Genomic DNA, 19,094 nt, shown 5'->3' on the forward strand with positions numbered 1-19,094 from the left:
AAGGGGTGTGGGGTATTACATTTCCTTTTCAGCTACATAAAAGTTGAGTCGGCTTATACATCATACAAACCTTTTTGTATCAGATACTGAGGGGCAAACTAAAAGGTCGGCCTATCCACAGTGATATGCATTAGTATTCTTCCAGTCTAAACCAGTGGTCGACAAATAGTATATCACCGGTCGTGCTGTGTACTGTCTTATATAGCCAAGTGCATATAAAAGATCGCTTGCTACTTTTGGTAGGAGTAGTCTATATGGCAACAGTGGCTTTCATGTCTCAAGTGGCAAACTAATAACCATATGATAGACATCAATATAGCCTTAGTTTAGAATATTCTAAGATGTTGTTTAACAAATATTCCTTTCCTTTAATGACAATGACAATATCTGATTTTTAATAACATCCATAAATATCAACTCATGGTGAACATGTTTATCAATCATACTATGTATAATTTGTCGTTACTTTTAGACGAAGGTCGACAAAGAGTACGAAATCGTCAGATAATAAGACAGATGGCGAGAAGAAGCTGAAGAAAATGTTCATGTTTATCAATCATACTATGTATAATTTGTTGTTACTTTTAGACGAAGGTCGACGAAGAGTACGAAATCATCAGATAATAAGACGGATGGCGAGAAGAAGCTGAAGAAAATTGTCATAAAGCGAGACTCGACAACTGGCGACAACAAAGAATGGCGAGTCATGTTGGTTGATACTTTTCTGTCCTTTCTCTCCGCTTGACTCTCAGCAAATCCCATCTACACTGTGCTTCTGCCTCTGTCAAGTGCTGAATTGCGACATCTTTTCAAACCAACACAAGTCGTAGCATAATCTCCTGTATGTCTGATTGATACCATCAAAATTACAAGATTTTATTCTTATCATTGAAATTTCTTAAAATGATGCGATAGTGCAAGGAACATTTTGTTCAGTCAGTATCATGTCACGATTCGCTACACAAGTTTCAGATATCTCTACATAAATTTAAACCTTTAAACCGTAGTTGCTAATCAAGTTTTGATTAACTAGAAACATCGCTAATCAAGATTTTGAAAACCAAATCTTTCCCGTAGTGAGATACTTTTTGTTTGTCATTTTCTTCTTTTTTCTTTTTTTCACTGTACAGTGAAATAACTTTAAAATTTGTAAATAAAACTGATTTTACAAGAAGAAAAAGTGGTTGCATGAGCATTTTAGATTGATGTTTGTGTGTGGTGAAGAGAATCTAAAATATTTCTTTTTTTACCATAAGGGTCTGGTTAATATAGACACTACTTTTGTTTATGAAAATACCATTTCAAGATTATTTATTAAAATTTTATCTTCAGCTGCTTATTTTATCTCTAAAAGATGCGAGACGTAGCCCAGTGGTAAAGCGCTCGATTGATTCGCGGTCGGTTTGGGATCGATCCCTGTTGGTGAGCCCATTGGGCTATTCCTCGTTCCAGCCAGTACACCACGACTTGTATATCAAAGGCTGTAGTATGTGCTATCCTGTCTGTGGGATGGTTCATATAAAAGATCCCTTGCTACTAATGGAAAAATGTAGCGAGTTTCCTCTATGACTATATCAAAATTACCAAATGTTTGACATCCAATAGCCGATGATTAATAATCAGTGTGCTCTAGTGGTGTCGTTAAACAAAACAAACTTTTTTAACTCAAAGGGTTTAAAATGGCATTTTTTAAGATATGATTTAAAAAAAAAAAAAAAGTAAACAGCTGAAGCACGTAAGTTTTTGCCAACTTCCTTTTTGACGATTTACGGAATATTCTTCAAGAATATTCCATTTTAAAATATGGTAGCCGGCAAAATCTTTTGTCCGGGAAGATTTCAGCAAAGTCGATATAGGTTACATGGTTATATAGTATGTGATGGTTTTTCACTAAAAAACATTTATGGGGAAATCTCATGGTAATTGAAGGCAGGAGAGTAATTTATCATAGTTAACTAGTATATGGTTTAGACTTTGGTGTCTTAATAAACTGATGTTTTTACTGTTAACAATTCCCTCTCACTATGTACAATTCACTATATTCATTTTCCATTTTGCACTCTGATTTACTAACTCTTAAAAATAATGGATGTGGAAGAATTGTTCAAGAATTGAGAAGATCTTGGTTAATGCAAGATCACTGAACATTGACTATATCGATGTCATTTGTGACAAGTCAACACACATGTAAGTAAAAACATTTATTTTACAATTATGATACTGCAGTTGACCCTCTTTCAGAAGCTGTTAGTATGTGTTGATTCCGATCATCAAAAACGATGGTGGAGCTTTAAGGTGACTACAGGGATGTGAGAGCTACGCGGAAACGCGGAAATGTGTTTTTCCACTTCGTCTAAAACAAAACCAAAACATGGTGTTCAACACTGTTGACCACACAAGGTTCATTTACATGTTTTCACGGTTTCAAGTTTGTGATGTGTGTGTTATATTATAAGTTATAACCAGTTTAGATTTGTTAGCATTGAATGCAATTTTTGGCAGTTCCAGGGGTTGCAAACAACAATTCCTTCAGGGGCCTTTGAGTGGCTCCTGGACCCCGGCCGCAGTAAGCTTTTCTGTTCCAGCCCCTCTCACATCCCTGTGACTACTGACCTCTCTCTCAATGTCCCTAACAACAAACCACTAAACAACTGTCTTTTGATGATTACAACTCGAGTAGCCGAGGTCTGTGTCCATGACGGCGGGTTTTGCTTTTTAAGGATATACGCACAGAAATAAATTAAAATAATTAAAATAAGTTATTAGCTTATGATGTAAACTGAGATAATTTTTTCATTTAGTTGGTAAACACAGACAAAAACACCAAGAACAATTTATTTTGTAAGTTTCATTTACAAAATGGCTGGAATATATTAAACTTGCAAGAATACTGAAGGTTTTTTTTATTATTGTTAATCTTGGCCTAACTTTCTATAAATTCATTGTTTAATTGATTTAAATTTTCAGAAAGAATCATTACAGTACATTTTTGTTGTTTATAAACATATTTTTTCCATATATTGGCGACAAGTTTCTTGTTTCTCATAGACAAGCCTCTGCTAAATTAATGTATTATCCTATGTGGTTTAGTGTATTTACTTTCTCATGTGCTTGGCCACATTTTGTTTGGATAGTTTAAATTTTAAATATTGTATAATATATATTTTAAAACTTTAACAAAAGTAATCAAAACTATGATTTCAGAATATTTTTATTTATTGGTAGATGAATATGTAAAGAGTTCATTCCCTAAACATAATAAACCCATTTTCATCATTATGAAAAAAACAAAAGATATGCAGTGATACAAAAAGTTAATGAAAATAAAAAGTTACCACCTTCAATAACTTTATAAATCCATTTTCATCATGAAACCCCCCCCCCCCACACATATTCAATTATATAAAAGTTTTATGAAAATAAAAAGTTGCCACCTTCAACAACTTCACAAATCCATTTTCGTTGTTATGGAAAATAAATCTTCATATTCAGTTACATACTGATGAAGAAAAAAGTTACCAACATCAACAACTTTATCTGACACGCTGAGTCCAGGGTTGACTGTACAGTTTGAGTTGACTTCTGAAATATTTATTATACATGTTTTATAATGCAGTAGGATAAATTACTAGTAGGATATTTCATTGAATGGGCTTGATGCGCGGTAGATTTGGGATCGATCCCTGTCAGTGGGCCCATTGGGCTATTTTTTGCTCCAGACAGTGCACCACAACTGGTACATCAAAGGCTGTGGTATGTGTGTGCTATCCTGTCTGTGAGATGATGCATATAAAAGATCCCTTGCTGCTAATCGAAAAGAGTAGCCCATAAAGTGGCGACAGTGGGTTTCCTCTCTCAATATCTGTGTAGTCCTTAACCATATGTCTGACGCCATATAACCGTAAATAAAATGTGTTGAGTGCGTTGTTAAATAAAACAGTTCCTTCCTTACTTCGTTCATTGAAATTAATATATAAGAATTGTTTGTTGTTTTTTGTGAATTTATCGATGTATAACAGTCACAAATTGTATACAGTCACGTAGGGTAGCAAAGCAATTTTATTCTAAATTTGTGATTGTACATTGATAAAAAAAAATAATTATAAATTCAAAAAATGACAAACAATTCTTATAATTACAAACAACACAACATATTTTGTTAAAAATATGCAAATCAGTTTCTAACGTCTTTTCTATGACTTGTTTTACCTAATAACATCATGTTTGACATAATAGCATCATTTTCTGAGGTTTCTCGAAGGATAAAATTAGTTTTTTTAGTGACTTTGTCCAATCTGAATAGAATAAATCAGCTGGAAGTTAGTAATTATATTGAATTGTGACTCCATATAATGAAAGCTGGCAGTAATTACGTGCACATGAGATATGCTGAGATTTACATGTACTAACAATGTTCATACAAATAGAAGTAGATATAGACAATAACTAGTTAATGAATGTTTAACGACACCCCAGCATAATTAGTTAATGACGTCGGATATCTGCTTTATCCTGTGAAGGTACATGTAAGAATGGGAATTTCTCACTCAGCTTGAACAGGATAAAGCAGATATCCGACGTCATTAACTAGTTATTATCTTTATCCTGCAGACCATACAAATTAAAGGGAAAAGCTGTTATTTCTGTTATTTTAGCAACATTGTATGATGATCTAGAGTTCAAATCAGCATTTTGTAATGTAGCTATGCGTGTGACATCACATGAGTGACGTCAAAAGTCAGAACTAGCTCTGTGACTCGCCAAATTCGCCAATTGCGAATTCTGATAAGAATTGGCAAATTATATTTTAATTTGGCGAAAAAATATTGTGTTATAATTTATATTTTGTTGGAAAATAGTTCTAGGTTTAGCATTTTTTAAAATAATTTGGCCAAATGTTGTGATCACCCAGAGCTAGCCGTGAAAGACATATCCTGCTACTATACGGATATAACTTTGCTTTATCGGTCATCATATTCTGATCACCCAGAGCTAGCCATGAAAGACATATCCTGCTACTATACGGATATAACTTTGCTTTATCGGTCATCATATTCTGATCACCCAGAGCTAGCCGTGAAAGACATATCCTGCTACTATACGGATATAACTTTGCTTTATCGGTCATCATATTCTGATCACCCAGAGCTAGCTGTGAAAGACATATCCTGCTACTATACGGATATAACTTTGCTTTATCAGTCATCATATTCTGATCACCCAGAGCTAGCCGTGAAAGACATATCCTGCTACTATACGGATATAACTTTGCTTTATCGGTCATCATATTCTGATCACCCAGAGCTAGCCGTGAAAGACATATCCTGCTACTATACGGATATAACTTTGCTTTATCGGTCATCATATTCTGATCACCCAGAGCTAGCCGTGAAAGACATATCCTGCTACTATACGGATATAACTTTGCTTTATCGGTCATCATATTCTGTCAGTAGGAACGGTGGTTGCAGGATAAAAAATATTTAATATGTAACATAGACTTTGTGTACTGTGAAACCTCTCCAAACTGGACACCCATGGGACGAAGTAAAAAGTCTGATTTTAAGAGGTATCTGCTTTTCACAAGTTATATTCTATATTGTTGTTTAAAAAGGGAGTGTGAAAACGAAGGTCCAGTTTTGGGGGAATTTCAGTTACAGAGGGTCTGGATTAGTGGAATTTCACAGTATTTTGTAATATAGGTACTACACTCCTCCTTAGAACAGTTACCAAATAATTGTACCCTAATTTAAAAATAATTTATGAAATCATTCAATCTAAAAATTGATTTGAAAATGACTTAATACTTGCATGAGACAGGAATTCAATGCAAGGTTGCATGACAGATTGACCCACTAAAGGCAGAGGTTCTAGGATTTTGATTATGTGACTTGAAATATACACAACATGAAAATGCACGTGTATGATTTTTAGCTAACACTTGCTATCATAAGTTGACTTTTCAAACAAGTAGCATTATAAACACGAATGAAGTTACATTTCCTCATATATGGCTTCATAGCTATAATTAATTTATATTTATATTTTTTGTTCAAGCCAGTGCACCACAACTGGCATATCAAAAGTGTGGTATGTGCTATCCTGTCTGAAATGGTGCATATAAAAGATCCCTTTCTGCTAATTGAAAAGTGTAGCAGGTTTCCTCTAAGACTATATGTCAAAAATACGAAATGTTTGACATACAGTAGCCGATGATTAATAAATCAGTGTGCTCTAGTGGTGTCATTGAACAAAACAAACACATTTTTTGTTGTTTTGCAGTCAAATTAATGAAGTTATGTTTACTCATTTATGGATGCATAGCTACAGTAAAACCGCTCAAGACCGGACCCTCTATAAACCGGAATTCCCTCAAAACCGGACGTTTTACTGAGTCCCTTTTTAAAAACCAGGATAGAACTTATCCTCTCTAAACCGGATCCCTCTTTAAATCAGACATTTGTCTGGTCTAAGTGTGTCCGGTTTAGAGGGGTTTCATTGTATAATTAATTTATATTTTACCAAAATATCATATGATAAGTATGATATGACTACATTATAGATGGTTGGATAAACCACTTTTCAGAACAAATTAAATGTATGTATTTTCAGGCTGTGTTCCTTTGTGTCATTTCGTGGGTCATCTGCTATGCAACCATGTCTTTATTTTAAAACTAACAATAACAAAGTTATATCAAAATTATTTCTATTTCTTCTTCTTGTCTATTCACTGTACAGCTAGGGCATGATATTTCATGAAAACAGTTGTTCTGTTCACATATCCATTAGATAAAGTTATATTCATGAGAACTACCAGTCAGTTCCATGGTGAACCCTTATGTAACTTTAAAATTAATATTTGTTAACTATTTCAGAAAATTTTGTAGATTGATTTTGGGCACTTTATTATTTGTAGAATCAATTTGTTTACAATACCTTTGGAATGTCAGTACCAGTATAGTAAAGAACAGTTATGAGTAGATTATTCACTGGTTACACAAATACTTGGATACATGTATAATTCATGCAACCAATGAATCCGTTAATTAGGTCAAATACTTGTGAACAGACCTCTGGTTTTGAAATATTGTCCCCTGCTGTATATTCCTAACACGGTTACAGTCAAACATGCTGTTCTTTGCACCTAACCACTGTCCCAAGTGTTGAATAGACCTGTGTGGTTTTATACCACAGCCTAACCACTGTACCAAGTGTTGAAAAGACCTGTGTGGTTTTATACCATAGCCTAACCACTGTCCCTCTTGTTGAATAGACCTGTGTGGTTTTATACCACAGCCTAACCACTGTCACTCGTGTTGAATAGACCTGTGTGGTTTTATACCACAGCTTAACCACTGTCCCTAATGTTGAATAGATCTGTGTGGTTTTATGCATAACCTAACCACTGTCCCTCTTGTTGAAAAGACCTGTGTGGTTTTATACCACAGCCTAACCATGTCCCAAGTGTTGAAAAGACCTGTGTGGTTTTATACCACAGCCTAACCACTTTCCCAAGTGTTGAATAGACCTGTGTGGTTTTATACCACAGCCTAACCACTGTCACTCGTGTTGAATAGACCTGTGTGGTTTTATACCACAGCCTAACCACTGTCACTCGTGTTGAATAGACCTGTGTGGTTTTATACCACAGCCTAACCACTGTCCCTTGTGTTGAATAGACCTGTGTGGTTTTATACCACAGCCTAACCACTGTGCCTCATGTTGAATAGACCTGTGTGGTTTTATACCACAGCCTAACCACTGTCCCTCATGTTGAATAGACCTGTGTGGTTTTATACCACAGCCTAACCACTGTCCCTCATGTTGAATAGACCTGTGGTTTTATACCACAGCCTAACCACTGTCACTTGTGTTGAATAGACCTGTGTGGTTTTATACCACAGCCTAACCACTGTCACTCATGTTGAATAGACCTGTGTGGTTTTATACCACAGCCTAACCACTGTCCCAAGTGTTGAATAGACCGGTGTTGTTTTATACCACAGCCTAACCACTGTCCCAAGTGTTGAATAGACCTGTGTGGTTTTATACCAGTCTGACCACTGTCACTTGTGTTGAATAGACTTGTGTGGTTTTATACCACAGCCTAATCACTGTCCCAAGTGTTGAATAGACCTGTGTGGTTTTATACCACAGCCTAACCACTGTCACTCGTGTTGAATAGACCTGTGTGGTTTTATACCACAGCCTAACCACTGTCCCAAGTGTTGAATAGACCGGTGTTGTTTTATACCACAGCCTAACCACTGTCCCAAGTGTTGAATAGACCTGTGTGGTTTTATACCAGTCTGACCACTGTCACTTGTGTTGAATAGACTTGTGTGGTTTTATACCACAGCCTAACCACTGTCCCAAGTGTTGAATAGACCTGTGTGGTTTTATACCACAGCCTAACCACTGTCACTTGTGTTGAATAGACTTGTGTGGTTTTATACCACAGCCTAACCATTGTCACTTGTGTTGAATAGACTTGTGTGGTTTTATACCACAGCCTAACCACTGTCCCAAGTGTTGAATAGACTTGTGTGGTTTTATACCACAGCCTAACCACTGTCCCAAGTGTTGAATAGACTTGTGTGGTTTTATACCACAGTCTAACCACTGTCACTCGTGTTGAATAGACCTGTGTGGTTTTATACCACAGCCTAACCACTGTCACTCGTGCTGAATAGACCTGTGTGGTTTAATACCACAGCCAGAATGCTATAGCGTATACCTCTGTTTAGCAGCCACTTGTGCTCTGAGTTGGCTGTTTAAAACATTTATCTGTTTTCAGAACATAGGTAGATTACAACTGAAGTCAGTGTTTGACAAATGCTGATAACTTCCAATAGCCCAGACCACAAATTCACTAGCCGGGATCAAGGGCTAATGGAATTGTCGAACCATACTGAAGTCTTAACGACTTCACCAGACCTCCTCATTTTAGGGGAGCTATCACTGTGGCTCACCTGAGACTAGTTCAAGGAGAGTAATTTTTAGCTCTTGTTAGCATGTGAACTGAAAAAAAAAGTAATTCAAAAGGATTAATACATACATACATGTACATGTAACTATACTAAAATCAATCCTCAATATGGCAGTTTTCTTTAATGACTCTCCATAATCTAAGTCACTCACCTTAGTTTATTTTTTTGGGTGTGATCTGCTTCATGTAAGTGAAAGTCTTCATTGAGCAAGTGATTTGAAATAATGGCTATTGTATTAAATATTAAGATCATGGCAGTTAATAAGAGTTGAAAATTCTCCTGGCTGTCTGGAATTTAGGGCTTCATGGAAACTTCATGTTGTTGTACTTTAATGTAAAACTCATACATGTTGTAACCACTTACTTTTCAAGACTTCAAAGTTCTCTGGATTGTTTTGTCCAGTTTCATTTTCATTGTATTCTCTTTTTAATAAAATTACAATTACAGATTTACCTTTTTAGATTAGATGTTTTTTCCAATACCTGACATCCATACATGTATGTCAAATGAAAATAGTTTATTTGTAATTATTTTTAATAAAAAATTTGTGAGCAACATTTTGAATTTTATTTATACTAAAAAAACATTTTGCTTCAATATTTTTGACTCTGAATTATGATAATAATATTATACTGCTCTGAGCATGTGTGATTATCAAAATGAAACCAAAACAAAAATCCTACTTTTTAATTATAATTTTTCTGTTCCGTTAAATTATGTTTATGAATATTTATGTAATTAGCATTCTAGGAGTATTTAGTTAATCAACAAACCATGAATATGTTTTTAAAATAATAAAACATTCTAAGAAATTTTAGTTCATTAGCAAACCTTAAAAATTCCAAAATTAAATTTTATTACACATTTTTAAATCATTCTACATGTATGAATATTTAGTAGGTCTTTTTACACCTGTTAACTAGATCTACTGAACATTGAACATTTCAGGTCAGAAAAGAAGACCGCTGATTGGGTGGAGAGCATAGTGAAGGAGCCAATCGTGATAGACGAGGAAGATGATGAGAATTTGAACACGACGTCTGCTCACAAGGAGAAGAAGGAAAACATCTTCTCAAGGATAGAATCAAAAGGGCCGTCCGCCATGGAGGTTGATGAACTTCCTGATCTCGACCCCCCGGAACCTCCACCTCCCCCACCTCCCCCACCTCCCCCAACTATCTTACAGACTGAAGAGAAACACAGGAAAAGACATACTAGTGGTAACATCAGTTTTCCTTCTGTTCGTCTCAGAAGACACCTCTACTATACATAGCATAAGGTGTATCCGTTGCTACTAATGGAAAAATGTAGCAGATTTCCATTCTAAGACTGTTTGTCAAAATGACCAAATATTTATCATCCAACGGCCGATGATTCATAAATCTATGTGCTCTAGTGGTGTCTTTAAACAAAAAATAACTTTTATAAAGGTGTAAGCATTATATTGGGAAAAGATAATTATAGTATTTTCTTAAATAAATATTGTCACATCTTACTACCGGTACCAATCAGGGGCCTAATTCACAAAGGTCTCTTAGGCTCTGCTAGAGAACAAAGCATCCTCTTTGCAAGTCTTTTTACATTGCACTGCGATATCGCAAAGTTGCGAGAGTTTAGTGAATTAGGCCCCAGAGCAGCAGCTGCTTTGACTCAGAAATATTTAGTGTACCTCAAGCTATAAAATGGAAGTCACTGACTTAGTCCTTAATATGTACAATTAGTAGAATTATTTAGCAGTTTGACATGGTATCATGTTTTGCATAGAAATTTCACAAGACATGGTAGACTAAACACTTTAGGGGCATTTTCACCTTTTTCAGGGCACTTGTTTTTCTAATTAAAGAATTTTTTTTTAATTGAAATTAAAATAAATGTAATTAATGTGCTTGTTTTAATAAATGAATGTCAAAATATATAACAGATATTTTATTAATTAATAACACATTTTCTTAGTGTTTTATAAAGGCAATTTTAGAATTGATTATTAAAAAGGCTTGTTTAGTCTCGGAGCAGTATGGTGCTGAATAAAGCAAGATGGAGTTAAGACTATTGAGGCAGGGTGGTGCACCATGTTAAAACAAGCTAGGGAAAACACTAAAGGGTGTATACTGCCAAATCAAATACCATAGATGACAATAGTAACATGTGGGTAAAACTCCTACCTACAACGTATCAATCAACATAAACACCACGGATATTACCACCCCTACCCTTAAAGTGAATCAGAAAAAATTGGGGCTCAAGCTGCTCATTTCTGAAATAACGGGTAGCATCTATGACTACCCTAGTTCCTCACAAAATTTGAGTACTGTTTTTTTTACAGGTACCCCATACATGGTCTAAGCACACCCCTACTTGACACAGTGGTACTAGATAAAATAAAATTGCATACATTTTTTGCCCAGATGAAACTATTTTGTTTTACAACCAACACACTCACATTTATAACCAATCACAGGACTTGTGGTGTTCACTTCTCTATCAAAAGTTGGGTGCACCTCGAACTTTAACCCAGCCAGAAGTTATTTGTTTTAGTACTACCTAAATGTATGAGTCATGTGTTAGATAATAGATAAGACCCAATCAGTGTAAGCCATCCATGTCACATGTTAATCTTGTGTAGTATACAATCTGTAGAAATCTTCTGTAATTGTCTCTACAATAACATAATATTTTTGTTTCCATTTGTAGCGGAATCTGGGAAGACACCTAGTGCCATCATTAAGAAGTTTGACATCACAGGTAATAAATACCATGTTTTCTTCTTGTGGTTATTGAGTGACAATATAGATTATTAGATATTAAGCGTAATACATGTCTTGTTGGTTAATGCAATATCGACAGATTTGTTAAAGGTGCATTCTTTTTTTTTTACATGTATTTGTGAAAAATAACAATAAATTTATCAGTCCCACATGTAATCTTTGCATAATTAACTCAAGAATGTAAAAATTATAGTGTGTTGTTTCGACATAAACTGGTTTTCTCAAAAAGCATTGTGAAAAATATATAGTATATAGAAAATATTCATCATGTATCCATTTAAATAACAGCCAGTTCTTTGTCAAAATGGAGATGCATGTTAATCTGTGGGTCATCTTTATTGAATTTTGCAAGAAATATAAATTTATAAAAGTAGCATGTAGCGGTATGGACGAATGAAATTATGTATTTTGATGTAATTTTTTAGTGGACATGTAATTTAACTTTAAGGTTAATAATTAATAAATATGTTTGGTCATTTTGTAAGTTTGAGATTGCTCCTTTAAAACCATGGTGATAGATTTGTTAATGTTGACTTATGATAGACCAGTAAGTGCATACTGTATATCGCTGTGTATTAGCCAACTTTTCACAATTCTAAATACCATCCTGGAAAGAGGGATCAGCTAGTACATATAGTCAAAAACAGTTTGTACAGAAATGCAACACCGATTAAAAAATGCAGTAAAGAATTAAAAACTCCCTGGCATTGCTTATGGCCATGGACAATTGCAGGGGTTGCATTTATACAGTTAAATGAGTCTGATGTGGTCAGTACATTCAGAAATGATTGAGAGTGTCTTGTATCTTTATTTTTTCTTTGTTTTGTTTTTACAGTAGATACAGATACTGATGAGGAGAAACCTAAAATTGGGCGCAAACTGACAGGTTAGATTTGTGTTATGGTTGTGTGTTGCTAAATGAAAAATGAGCAAAATGTCAGCTATATCTGTGCAAAACTTTCATCTTAGCCATGTGCTTGACAGTCATATTTTTGGAGTAGTTAACCTTCTTCTTGTGTAGTACATCAAAGGCTGTGGTATGTGCTATCCTGTCTATGGGATGGTGCCTATAAAAGATCCCTTGCTACTTATGTCAAAATTACCAAATGTTTGACATACAATGTCTGATGATTAATAAATCAATGTGCTCTAGTGGTGTCGTTAAACAAAACAAACTGTTTTTTTTCTTGTGTTGGGGTGAATGAATGAAAAATCACATAGCTTCAATTATGTGGCACTGGTTAGGGTGGGATAAAAAGCTCACATTTCACCCTCTATTATATCGTCACGGTATATATTATTGCACAGTATGTATTTAGGCATGCTATTTTTAAATAGCAATTGTGTGTCATCAAAGAAATGCTATGATGTCAAATGCAGAAGTTTTTGTTGACGGAAGTATTTTTTATTGATAAAAATAAAGCAATGATTACAATTTGCCAGTTTGTGGTAAGTATAAACAATTAAAAATACCATGTACATGTAACTAAAAGTACTATTTTCCGTAAGGCATTTTTTTAACATACATAAACATCCCTGTATCTCCAAATTTTCACAATGAATTTTACTCACCTGCTGCACGAGACATTGTCGTCTGCTGATGATGAAATAAACACACGGTAATTATACCACCCCTACGTCAATCTATTTATATGGACATCCAAATGAGTCCCCTGTCCTTATTTTACATGCACTGCATACAATTTTATTGGGTCAAGATTAAATAACATTCAAGTGCATGTTACATCTTAAAATAATATCTTGAAGGGCTGTCAAATTGACCCCACCCTATCAATGTACAAATAGTCACTATGTTTGCACTGAGCTATATGGTTTACATTTGATGATGGGGCTAAAATTTATTTTAATGGTGTTATTTTTCTCTTGTATTGTTAATGTGGAATTTATGGACCACCACACATCATTTCCAGTTGTTTGGAGTTATTTTTCTTGAATATTGGTCATTCAGAAATTATCTGGATGTTCCACTTCAAAATATATACTGCATCAAAAGGTTAGAATATTACAGTAAACTAAAACTAAAAATCTCACTATATATTGAATTTAATGTTTATATTTTAATGATATATATAATACATTAGGTTATGTCTCTGTCAATAATAACAAGACAAATATCATTATTTCTACACTACACAAGATCATTGCTTATCTGCACCAAAACCCATACCACAAGGATATTTGAGTGTGTGATAACATGTTGTTTATTCTGTTTATAATATGATGTCAAAATAAATTATTCTGTTTCCAGCAAGAAAGAGTTTGGGTGGATCACTATGGAAGAACCTTCCCAACCCTCGGGGTGTTGATGAGAAATCGTCTCGCAGTAAGCTGATTAACATTTAATAACATGCTCTGTGACAGGGCTCGAACTTAACAACGGCACTGCCATAGTTGCCATATCAAATCAATTGCAATAGGTCTGGAGATTTAATGTCAACAGTTTTTGCCACTTGCTAAACATTGCTGCCATTGATTGCTGGGATAGTCTTTGGTGTTTATGTTTGTGGCAAAAGTTATTGATTTACCGTATTTGACCGGAAATTAGCCCATGTCTTTAAATAAGCCCCCCTCCATTTTGATAGCATTTAAGAAATTAGGCCCTCATTCGTAAATAAGCCCACCCCCAACTTCGTCACCTTATAAATAACACAAAACTGCAAGTTTGCTCAAAGTTCATTTAAACGGTCATACCTCCTGCAAATAATTAAACACACAAATGTAACACAATATTTTACCACCAGTGAGATTTAGTAGTCTAACAGTAACAGTGTGTAACATTGTTTTCAATTTCATGCCTGCAGTATTTCTTTGAAGTACCCAAACCCAAGTCTGAACTAAAACCAATGTCTATTTTTACCACCACACTGTGTCCGCCGTTAATGCTAATTAGGCAAATACCTTATTCTGATTGGCTAAGAACAATGGCCTAGATTGACAATTCTTTGTAGTGTAAGCTGGCTGCCTGTCAGAAACGTGTGTATACACTATTGAGTTTGTTGTTTTAAGTCTTCTCAGCATTAAATTTTGAATGTAAATAAACAGCACTGGTAAGTAATTGTAACATAGAAGGTGCGTTTCTGATAATTAGATACTAGTAAAAAAAATGTTTAATTAATAAACTATTATTTATTAATAACAAATGGAACACTAATTAATAGATGTGCTACTGGACGTTTTTCATTTTCTTCCTAGTTCATTTAATTATTATTTATTTTAATTATTAGTGTTTTTTTTGTTTTTTTCAACAAAACTGGCCCCTTGTCTGGGAATAAGCCCACCCCATGCTAAGCTTACAATGAGTTGTCTTGGCCCCCTGGGCTAATTTCCGGTCAAATACTATAACTGCTGCTGGCAGGCATACTGAAATTTACCATTGGTGAGCATTTTGCCTCCAAAAGAAATATTTCAAAATTACTGTGGGTAACAAATTGTTACGTTTGTGTCATGCATTAGGTCCTTCAGTTAGGTTGTGTCCATTTCTTTGGTATACATACAAGAACAGATTTGAGAAATTAGTTGTTACACAGATGCATTAAAACTATAATGCATACAGCAAATGAATGTGCCTTTTGTTGCTATATTAAAAATATGTTAACGAAAATTATTACAAAAAATACTCAATCCTTTTTGATATTTATAATGTTAGCTATGGGGGTGGGGGTATAGTTTACCTGAAAGTAAAGATGATAGATTTTTTTTAAATGTTTTTTGTGGAGAGTGTGAATCAGTAATTCATAGCTACAAAGTTAACATATTCACCATTACCCAGAATTAACCAAGTCTAGGATATTAAAAACTAATCGGTAACATTGATATTGTTACTGTGTTTAAGAAAAACCTAAGGAGAATGAAGAGGAGGGAGATAAACGGCCAGGCACGCGGTACTATTTCAAAGACGGACAGTCTTGTTACATCATGGATGCCAAGTCCATGGGAAATATTGGCAGATACCTCAATGTAAGTACTCAAAGTAGATTACTACAAATGTTTATACATAAGGACTCGTATTGTAGATCATTTCAATGTCTTATAACGGTAACTGGTAAATATCTCTAGATTTTAGGAGGAATCAATTGTATCAACATTACACAAGTCATCAAAGGCGCATACCCTAGTTTCAACCCGTAAAAATGGACACTAAGTTTGGTTAAGTTACAAACATATAACACATTTGGATAACGTTGCAAGAGAGTGAAACAAGAGTCTGTGATGTTGGAATGGTGCAATATTGTTAAAAATGGACAAAATGTTTACTCCATAACTGTTATTTCTCAGACGCACATGCGGTTTTAAAAATATGAAAAATGCATTTTGTGGTATTAAAAACATCATGATGACCAGAAACACTTCAGTTGTATGGAAATGTATTATTTAAATAATAAAATATAAGTAATGTTTGATTTCAGTGATTATAAACAGGTGTAATAGTGAAAAATATGCCTTAGTGTTCATAAACTAGGCTCTGTCCCTTTAAAGCCAGTGTACATTTTTTCAATGAAATAAAAATATTGGTAAAATATCTCATGCGAAATCAAATTTATGGACACTTTAGGAAGGGATGAAGAGCTCTAATTGTGAACTCAAAATTTCAACATATCAGTGAAATATAATATTAATATTGACAGATATCTTGATGAGCATTCAAAGTGATTTATTTTCATAATTTGTGTGTTTATTTTACAGCATAGCTGCTCCCCGAATGTGTTTGTGCAGAACATATTTGTCGATACTCATGATCTCCGGTTCCCTTGGGTAGCTTTCTTTGCTGGAGAGTAAGTAATTCTTTCTCCACAGTTGAAATTACCAGTAGTATGTCTACCGTGTCTTTTTCTGCGTTACTGTATACTTATTTATGTGTACCGATGGAAAGAAATAAAGGATCACATAAATAACAGTGGCAAATAGCGAGTGCAACCAAAATGTAATATAGTTAACCATGATCCATGCCATTCAACCTTGCATTACTATAACAAATCCTCACGTGACATCTTTGTATTTAATACAGTGATACTACACGAGAAGTGCTCCCTTATCTATCAGTATATATTAAAATACATTTTAGTTTTCAGTAATAATGATTTGATTAGAAAAAAAACATTTCAAAGAAACTGAATTGACTTGGGTTCCCTATTTATTTTTCTTAAGAATTATATTGGGGCTTATCCAAAATTAATCGCATTGGAGTGGGAGACATTAATCATTTTTGCTATAATCCCCACCCCCATCCCTCTTAGAGTGTACTACTTCTAGTCATATGGTTGCTTGTTCTTTCTCTTTGCATCTATGGTCTGGATGTCTTTCCTTTGTGTATAATAGTAACACTATAATGTCTGTTTCAGGTATATCCGTGCTGGTACTGAGATGACTTGGGACTACAACTACGAAGTTGGCAGTGTGCCAGACAAAGTGTTGTATTGCTATTGTGGATCTCCTCAGTGCCGAGGTCGACTTCTATAAATGTGAAACTCTGTTAACACACAGGTTGACTTCTATAAATGAAAAACTGTTAACACGCAGGTTGACTTCTATAAATGTGAAACTCTGTTAACACGCAGGTTGACTTCTATAAATGTAAAACACTGTCAACACTCAGGTCGACTTCTGTAACTGAAACTGTCAACATACTTCTATAAATGTGATACTGTTAACACAGGTCGACATCTATAAATGTGAAACTATCAGCACAGGTTGACATCTATAAATGTGAAACTATCAGAACACAGGTCGACATCTATAAATGTGAAACTCTGTCAACACACAGGTCGACTTCTATAACTGAAACTGTCAACACACAGGTTGACTTCTATAAATGTGAAACTGTCAACACACAGGTCGACTTCTATAAATGTGAAACTATAAAAAAACCAGGTCGACATCTATAAATGTGAAACTCTTATCAACGCACAGATCAACTTCTATAACTGAATCTGTCAAAACAGGTTGACTTCAATAAATGTGAAATTATTAACACACCTGTTTACATCTGTAGATGTGAAATTGTCATCACACAGATCGACGTCTATAAATGTGAAACTGTTAAAAAACAGGTTGACATCTATAAATGTGAAACTCTTTATCAACACACAGATCGACTTCTATAAATGTGAAACTCCAGCAACACAGAATCCTAGACTGGTGCTTCATGTCATGGGGGGGGAGGGGGGGTGGGGGTGGGGGGGTAAGGGTGTCTGAAGAAAGAGTTGCTCTGAGATTTCCTCTTTCAGAGATGATGCAAGGTCTTATCTCACCAAAAAACTAAAGATTAAAAAAAAGATTATCAGAATAATTTCTTATACACCCGTTGGTAAGAACACCATGCATTATTTTTGGTAACACATAATTGTTTACACACAATTTCAAGACATACTACTGGCTGTTCCTAGGTGATGAGCAGGTCACCAATGCCATACATCCAATAAAAAAACCAGCACAGTGAAAATCGATTATACTGTGACGTGTCTGTGACTCATAAATCAGCTACAAGTGCAATGGCTGTAAATAACTTTTAGTCGAAAAAGATGTTAAAATTTGCTTAAAACCTCCTTTTGTTTTGAGGATATGTAATAAATAGAATAATACATTTGTGTCAGTTAGATACCATTTATATCACAACTTGTGAGATAAATGGTATCTAACGGACACTTAGCAGTGTTTGAGATTAACGGTATCCCGATATCCTGGGGATACCAGAATTTAATTTTGGATACCAGACTTTAAGAACCCAGTATCCCACCAGGATGCCATATAATACTTAATTCTCAGGTGGGATACCAGATTTTGAAATGTTAGTATCCAACTGGGATACTGGCCAAAAAATATAATCTCGAACACTGCTTAGGTAGTTACATTGTCCATTGTAGTGTTAACAGTAAAAAGTTATTTTTGTCACAAAAGTTAATTGTATATAAAATAATTTCTATCTTTTTTGTTACTATACTCTTCAAAAGAAGAAACGCAAAACCACATTGTCGTAACATTTGGAGAATTGATTTAATTATTGAATGGTGAGTCCGATAATTACCAAATGTTGCAGGATTGTTCACAATTCACTCTAGTCCATTGTGAGTAAGTGATAGGACACACCACCAAGGTCAAGGTCATCTGGAGTCAATACCGGGTGTGGTCTCCGCGTGTGTTGACAACTGCCTGGCACCGCCTGCCCATTGAAGCAACCAGAGTACGGATGACGTCCCGGGGGATGGTGGCCCACTCGGCCTGCAAGGCTGCTGCCAGCTCGGGCAGGGTCTGGGGCTGTGGTTGTTGCTGTCGGTCCAACTCGTCCCATAGATGCTCAATTGGGTTCAAATCCGGTGATATC

At 35.0% G+C, this 19,094-nt stretch overlaps 1 protein-coding gene across 3 annotated transcripts in view; it reads left to right on the top strand.

Annotated features, from left to right (window-relative positions):
* Positions 1–17,744, top strand: part of LOC121381868 (histone-lysine N-methyltransferase eggless-like) — a 57,197-nt gene extending 39,453 nt beyond the window's left edge. For 2 of the 3 annotated variants that reach the window (XM_041511248.1, XM_041511250.1), the window contains 8 exons: positions 589–708; positions 9,939–10,210; positions 11,682–11,732; positions 12,591–12,641; positions 14,025–14,099; positions 15,609–15,733; positions 16,460–16,548; positions 17,116–17,744. In XM_041511248.1, coding sequence (XP_041367182.1) covers positions 589–708; positions 9,939–10,210; positions 11,682–11,732; positions 12,591–12,641; positions 14,025–14,099; positions 15,609–15,733; positions 16,460–16,548; positions 17,116–17,233 — 901 coding nt within the window. In that variant the 3' untranslated portion in view covers positions 17,234–17,744. The remainder of the gene's footprint in view (positions 1–588; positions 709–9,938; positions 10,211–11,681; positions 11,733–12,590; positions 12,642–14,024; positions 14,100–15,608; positions 15,734–16,459; positions 16,549–17,115) is intronic. The other variant, XM_041511249.1, reaches the window with a different exon arrangement.
* Positions 17,745–19,094: the final 1,350 nt, after the last annotated feature.

This window comes from Gigantopelta aegis, chromosome 9, assembly GCF_016097555.1.
Source record: "Gigantopelta aegis isolate Gae_Host chromosome 9, Gae_host_genome, whole genome shotgun sequence".
Lineage (NCBI taxonomy): Eukaryota > Metazoa > Mollusca > Gastropoda > Neomphalida > Peltospiridae > Gigantopelta > Gigantopelta aegis.